Here is a 7,612-nt window from a genome sequence, read left to right on the forward strand (position 1 = left end):
TAAGGGTTGGACTTGATGATCTCTGAGGTCCCTTCCAACCCAGCCAATTCTATGATTCTATGATTCTATGGTGGCTGCAGCTCTGTCCTTGAGCTCTTTATTGACCATAGTTGCTAAATCTTGTGTAAACTCAACTACTTCTTTAAATCCACTTGATATCTCAGTACGCCTTCTTGCATTGTTCTTCCACATATCACCACTCATCTAACATAATATTCTAACACTGAGAATTTGGCAGAGGCAACAGCTGCAAGCATTTGCTATTTAGAGCTTGAGGGAAGTTGCTAGTGTAGTTGGAAATACTGCCATCTAAGACAAAAAAAATTATGTTGCTGGCAAAGATTGCATTAGGGTGTAAAGATGTATTTTTAAAAGCTACAATAATATTGGGAATCATTAAATTTAGTTTTAAATAAATAAGTAATAAATAGTAATAAATAAAGCCATTTGAAAAAACTGGAATTTTAACACTCAACCTGCCATTGAAAACAATTTCTTTACATGTTTGTTTTGCAGTTGTCAGTGAAAGTACCTCAAAGAATTCAGTACCATAAATATTTTCAATTAAAATACTGTGTTCAGAGCTGTTTTCCTTCAGGTTCATACGTAGCATTTAAAAGCAGCAAAACAAGATCTGTTTTGATTCTCTCTTCAGAATTTGGCTGGTTGGACGCTCTTATTGGACTTGTCTTTCAGGCTGTTGAATATCTCTTTGGTGCCATTCTGCCACTGAAGAACAAGATCCATGGGGGTTTTCCCTTGCTGGTAAAAAGAGCAGAGGAAGCAAGATTTAATTTCAGCCACTTACTGAGTCTTCATTCTACCCTTAATATTTTTACATTGCATCTGCCTATAGGTGAGACCCTTCTGTGCACTGTGACTAACTCTCACTTCCCCAAGATCTGAGTCCTTTTGCTCTCCAGATCTAGTCCCATCTCTTTTGAAACTTGTGATGAAATGTTCCAGTGTTCCAGTGGGTCTGAGCCATATTAGTAAATACCATGACTAGTGGAGCATGCACCTGTTTCTTTTGATCTGTTTTAAACTGCTTAGAGATACGTTTAGATGAAACCCCAATAAACCACTTTTGTATTTAATGAAGAATTCAGTAAGAGTTTGTACTGGTTCAATTGTTACAAATCACAGAAGCAACTTCTGTGTGCAGGCAAAGCCTAAGGGAACAAGTCTTTGGCCTCTGGAGCTGTAGCTTTCATCATTTTCATACCCTGATGAGAGATAATGCTGGGAGTGGCCCAGTTTTAGAGAGCAGAGAGTGCAAAGTGATGCAGCAACTGGTTTCTTCTTGCCCCCTTAAGTTTTGATTGACTGTCTATCAAAAACATTGACTGCCGTTTGTAAATCTCATTTCATTTCTACTGCTGTTCAGTTCAGGAGAGTCAGTGTCCTGTGTGGCACAGCTCTGGCCACACATCGTCTGCTGCTGCTGTGGTGGCTGTGAGCAGGGAATCAAGTGTGGGCCTTCTGAAATCAAAGCTCTGCTGAGCCACAGAGATTTTTTTCCCAGTGGTCAGATTGACAACCAGTCATCCAGGTAAGTGCTTGGGCTTACCATTAGCCCAACAGAAAGGTGCCTTACCATCAGCCTTAACAGAAAGGAGGTTTGTCTAACAAACTAAGATCTCTTGTCTCAGTGGTGGTTGAAGCCAAAGACTTGTGCAGAGAGAAAGTATCTGTATATCTTTTCAATATATTATATATGTAATTAAAGTAAATCACAGAAAGATGTGATGTTGCTGGTTCTGGTTTCAGAAGAGATACTGGATTTTCCTCTGGACCTTCCCCCAAGTTACACTTTCCCTATGTTAGTTCTGTTTTATGTAACTCAAAAATGATCTGTTTGAGTCTCTACATAATAGTCTCTCCCAGCCTCTAGACCTGTGAAACTACTCTGTAAGGAAACTTAACTCAAAAGTGTTTTCAATTACTGTTTTGGGTTTTTTTAGCTGTTACTTACGCAGTTCTTTATAGTCAGATCTGCTCCATGCAGAATCAGAAGCCTGATCATTTTGTAGCGGTTCAGCCTCACAGCATCATGCATTGGTGTGTCTCCTTCCTAGAGTCAGGAGAGACGGACCACAGTGTCAGTCCTGCCACTCCGGTACCATGGCACAGATCCAACTACATAGCCAGGGATTTTTACAGGCAAGTGAACACAGCAGCTTGGTGCTACCTGATAAGTGAAAGGTCAGAAGTTGTTGGTACTTACTCTGTCTCTGGCATTGAGATCTGCTTCACAGGCAATGAGGTGCTCCCCACAGTCATACTGACCCGTTCTGACAGCCACATGTAAAGGGGTGCTGAGCAGCTGAGAGGTGGGAGGAGGAAGCAGTCAGAGGCATGAAACAGGTAAAGACCACTTCAAGAACAGTTGCCAAATACTATGCATTTGGACCAATGATCAGCTTTTCCTCTCAAATTTAAAAAACTGCTCCATCCCAGAAGCACATACCTTGTCTCTTGCATTTCTGTTTATCCCTTTGTCCAGTAAGAATTTCAGAATATCCAGGTTCCCCCCCCGGCACGCCCAGTGCAGGGCTGTAGACTCAAGCTGCAGCAGAAAAAAACAAATGGAAAGTAGTTGAATTCATCATTATATTTTAAGAAATTAAAATATTTTGATCAAATTTATAAATTAATCCAAAATAATTTTCATGCAGTTCAACCTAAAACACTTCACTATGATCACTCAGTTGTTTCTAGTTGTTTCTTATTTTGCCCTAATTATTTTAGTCCTGTGAGTTTCTTGCCCTTCATGCTTGCTGCATATTGGTCTCAAAGAAAGGGATCTTGGCAGCACTGCTGTGAGAGAGGATGTGTTTTGTCTGTTCTGTGAGCAGTTCCCTTTAGCCAGGTATGATTTTTTTTTTCTGGCTGGCTTGTACTACTTTTATTTTTTTATTCAGTGCTTTAAGGGTTCTAAAATGCATAGAAAATGAAGCTCAAGGGAAAGTAAAGTTCTCTTAAAAACAAAAAGAAACTTAACAGATCCACACAATTAATTAGAACTCCTCTCTCCTACAATATTCAACTTTTCTGCCCTCTGCTCTGCTGGGAAAGGTGGGATGGGTGGGATGTCCCTTGCAGATCATTCCTCCTGGAGGGAGGGATGATGATGGAGGGAGAGCAAGGCCAGCTGGTGCCAACTATTTAGCAAAGGGACAAAGAGCTGGGAGCAGTAAAAGCAGAAAACAGCTGCAGAAGCTGTTGGTAGCCTCATGGCCAGTGAGTCTCCTCTGGGAGCAGCCTTGGAACCTGATGGAGAATGTGAGTGTTCTGCTGAACCCTGGACACACGCACTGGACAGTGCTATCTTCACCTGCTGAAGTGATAGCCTTGACCTCAGCTATCTCACCCTGCTTCAGGCTTTGTTATTTGTGGCAGTCTACTGGCCAGCATGTTCCTCTGCTTCCTGTGTTCTCCAGTAACCACTTTGGGAAAGGGGGGCAGACACCCCCTCCTGAAACCTCTTCAGTGGTTTTTTAGAGATACACTTAAAAAATACTCTAAGGGCTTTCAGTGCTCTGCTTCGATAAGAAGCACTTGTGTAAGTGGTACTTGCAAAACAATGAGCTTTTTTTTCTTTAAAGAAGCATAAGTTGATGTACATACCATGTCTTTCTGCTCAAGCCGGGCTCCAGCTTCCACCAACATTTTCACCACCTCTAGATGTCCTTCAGAGCATGCCCTGTGCAATGCAGTGCGTTTGTACTGGCAATTAAAAGAGTGTCAAGTCAGATATTAAATATGCCACAAAGAGATATATTTAAATCTTTTCTCCCCCCCTTCCTAAGATGATGGCAACTACATATTTTATGCTGATTCATTTTTGAAGTTAGTATTTTTGAGACCTTAAATCTGCTGAATTTTAATAGTGTTGTGATAGCTGAGAGCTGCCTGCCTAGTATTTTAGAAGGTATTATGCACCATGGCATTTGAATTTGAAATCATGCTGCTGAGTTCCTCCATCCAACATGCTATACTGCCTTTTGCAAGTGCAGCATTATGGAGTAGGTGTGCAGGCAGAATCACTTTCTCTGGATTCTGCAGACAAATTTCATGTCTATTCATCTGCAGCACTGGAAAACCACTAGCTACAGAAAATCTGGGTCCCTTGATCACCAACAGCGTTCTTTTGAACATAGATTGTTTCAAGGTAGCATGATTCTGAATAGTCCCAGTGGCCCCATTATCACTGGAAACGTTCATATACAAAATTGCCAGCATTTACATACTTCCCCCCCACCCTCTTTTTTGTCCTCAAAAGTGTGGAAGCTACAAAACCTAGTGGTAAAAGTTTTGCTCTGTAATAACCTCTCATCTGTATCCGACTTTGCAGTAAGAAGGAAGATTGTACCTCATCACAGACATTTGGATCCCCTTTGTCTGACAAGTACTTTTCAATTACTGGCAACTTGTTCTCCACTGCAGCTCTAAAGAATGTGGGTATATCCACTGGTCCTGTCTGATGGAAGACATATACAGGACATGAATGCACATGGCACAAAACCACATCAATGATTCCTCAGAAGAAGCTACTTTGAAATAACTTACAACTTCTGGTTCAGGTTCCTTTGAAACAGGTGCTTTCACTTTCTTGCATTTTTTCCTTTTCTTCAGCTGAATAATTTTTTCAAGATCCTCCAAGTTTTCAAGTTTTGACCTCTCTAATTTCTTCTTCTTCAGCTTAAACAAATTAGAGAGCCAAGCTTTAGTGAGAATCCATTTTTATACCAATCTTAACATTTAAGTCAGAAATTGTTACATTTTGGTGAACTACAACAAACGTCCCCAGTATCCTTAGAGGGGCAGTTCAATAAAAGTTTAAGACTTTTTCAAGTCTGTTTGTAAAAAGCCTTCCTGCAAGAAAACAGTGTGGGGCACTGCTGATATCAAGAGTGAATCACAGAATCATTTTGGTTGGAAAAGACCTTTAAGATCATCAGGTCCATCTGTTAACTTAAATTGAGATCCCAGGTGTTCCATGAAGTGTCCTTGTCTTCAGAAGACAGATTCAAAAGCAACTCATAACTCAGGGTGAACAAAGCTGAACAGTTGCTGTTCCATGGTAACATTAAGGGTAAATTCATTGGTGAGACCCTGTCATCAGGTACACATTATTTCCAAGTTGATTCTTGTCCTCTCTGCATTTAGTGTTTGATCTAGAGACCATTGACTTAATGGAAAATAATTATGTTGGCTGAGTGGACTGTCGATCAACTGGAAATCCAAGAAGTTCCCTGCTAGAAGCAATGTCTCTGGGCAGGAAGGAGCCCCCAGGGTTTTATTTGGACATTTCAGGGTAAGTTTTGGGTTCTGCTTCACAGTATTACTGCCTGCATCCATAGGCTACAGGACTCAGCAAATCTCCATGGTCTTCAATGAACTTTAGACCAATCTCCTTTGGTGGTCATTCCCCAAGGTTTTATCTAGCTCTCCATGCACTTATTTGAACTCAGAAAGAGGCAGACCCTCAAGGGCTGCAGCAGAAAGTGAACACAGCATGATAAAAAGCCAAGCATGAAACCCAAGAGCTTACCTCTGCTTCTAGTTTTTTCTCCTCATAAGCCAGACCACCTTGGGTCAGCGAGGGTTCAGACACTGACTTCAGGTCATCCTGCTTCTCTAATCTTACAGCAGCTTCATACTCTCCATTTTTGAAGTCCTCAGGGAGGAAGCTACCAGTCTCTTTATCATCTGCTTTCTTCCCAGTCACCTGTAAAAGCAAATGTGAGATAAGATAAGCAGCAGTTTCGTGCCTGCAGTAGCCAACCCCTGGGAACACGGATTCCCTAGAGGCTGGCTGCAGCTCATTCCTGTCCTGCTCTGGAGTGTATGACAGACAGAGTGCAGACCTCATTCAGCCCATACCCAGATTAACTGTGTGTGTGAATGGGTACAGCAGTCTTGCTTGAGGGCAGACAGCCCACATCGACACGGCAACCCCTGGCTTGCTGTCCATGAGGCCATTCACTCCCTGCTTGGATGGGGCCAAGATGCTGCTGTGCTGACAAAAGGCAGAGTGTTGTGAAGAACATCCTTTTTGTTCAGGGATTTCTTGCTTGTTCTCTTGCCAGCATGTGTCAGACTTAGCAGAAGGCTGTAAAAAGCTGTGGGGGAAAGAGCCACCCACCTTGACCAGCCACCAGCACCCTGTGAAGGGAACTGAGCAGGCGGTGTAAGAGGAGAGGCTTTCTCCCTTGGGGCCCTGTAGTTTTATTGAAACTGCAGTTAAATCGGGTTGCTGAGTAATTTCAAGGCTGGTTATACCCATTGTCGTCAGTACCAAAGTCCCCATTTATAGCACTCAGCAAAACAGCAGAAGGCAGCTCCTGGGTAGGAGCTATGTGATGCTGTGCAGCAGCAAAGCCTTCAATAGCTTTTGGAAACATTTCTGATGCTTGATTAAGTTTCCATAAAGAGATAACTTGTTAAACTTAGTGGAGGCTGTTGTGTGTTTTGTGAGTAGTTCAGTAAATTCATGTGTTCTAAAATTGTGGGGTTTAGAGAGTTTAACTCTAGAGAAACTGTCAGGGTCTTGCCAGAGAATTTAAGGCAGCAGTAACTATTTAGGCTGTATGGCCGTTGCATCTTAATATGGTCATCTGGGAAAAGAAAATGTCTGTATAACATCCTAGTGTTTTACTGGATCATTCCTGTTTTGCCAGTTTGATTAAATCAGTCTGAACCCTGCAGTGGAATGTCCCATTACTCGTGGTAATTAATTTTCAAATGCTTGTTATACCATGAATAGCAGTGGGTGTAGGAACTGATAGTTTATTATTAGAAAAAATATATTTATTATTAGACTGTTAGTTTAGTATTAGAAAATACTTTGGTTTCCTTTCATTGATAGGTCTTCCCAGTCCTTACTAGGTTTAAATTACTTAGTGTGATCATAATAGCTTCTAAAAAAAAAAATTAAAATCAAAGTCAAAGGAAAATACATAACTAGATTTTGGTGTTTCTTCTTTCTAGGGAACTATGTTGTGATGCAAAATCCAAGCAGCTATGTGATGCAAAATCCAAACAGCTATGTAGCTGATTCAGTGGTGAGCCCCCTTCGCAAGAAAATGTTAGAGTGAAAATATAGTAGGAGTCCCTACAGTATATACAGGTTTTACACCATAAGCGCAGCAGTGCTTGTTAACCTGCCAGGTCTCTCCAATGATCTACAAAGGTTTTACCTCTCTGCCTGGTATAATTACGTCTGGAAGGAAAGGTAATTATGAATAAATGAAAGAAGATTGCACTTACCAGCTCTTCTAATTTCATCATCATACTTGGCAGCATTTGGAGGTCACACACCTGTACTGCTCAAACACCCAAGTGCTCAGGCCAGCTCTGCAGGGACCCCCACGCCAGCTTTGCTTATATATCTTTGGGAGAGCTGTGCTTGCATGAGATAATCTTCCAACCTGGGAATCCAAGTACGCCCCTTGGGCTTGCCAGCTGAGAGGTAGGCTGGAGCTCATTCCAGACATGTGAACCATCCAGATCTGGTGTCGAGGCAGGGAGGGGGCGTCAGTTGGGCGGGAAGGGTGAGCCTCACAGTCTGACCACACCGAGTATGAATCTGAATGAAATGTGAGCT

The 7,612-nt window shown here is 41.9% G+C and overlaps 1 protein-coding gene across 1 annotated transcript; it reads right to left on the reverse strand.

Annotated features, from left to right (window-relative positions):
- Positions 1 to 67: 67 nt before the first annotated feature.
- ANKRD1 (ankyrin repeat domain 1) lies at positions 68 to 7,380 on the reverse strand. Its single transcript, XM_008502078.2, has 9 exons — positions 7,276 to 7,380; positions 5,558 to 5,734; positions 4,573 to 4,704; positions 4,376 to 4,483; positions 3,631 to 3,729; positions 2,471 to 2,569; positions 2,228 to 2,326; positions 1,976 to 2,074; positions 68 to 762 (listed from the first exon to the last, which is right to left on the reverse strand). Exons 1-9 carry the CDS (start codon positions 7,309 to 7,311, stop codon positions 652 to 654), a joined length of 960 nt encoding a protein of 319 aa, XP_008500300.2. The 5' UTR covers positions 7,312 to 7,380; the 3' UTR covers positions 68 to 651.
- Between the last annotated feature and the right edge of the window lie 232 nt (positions 7,381 to 7,612).

The sequence above is a fragment of the Calypte anna genome, chromosome 6, assembly GCF_003957555.1.
Source record: "Calypte anna isolate BGI_N300 chromosome 6, bCalAnn1_v1.p, whole genome shotgun sequence".
In the NCBI taxonomy this organism is placed as follows: Eukaryota; Metazoa; Chordata; class Aves; order Apodiformes; family Trochilidae; genus Calypte; species Calypte anna.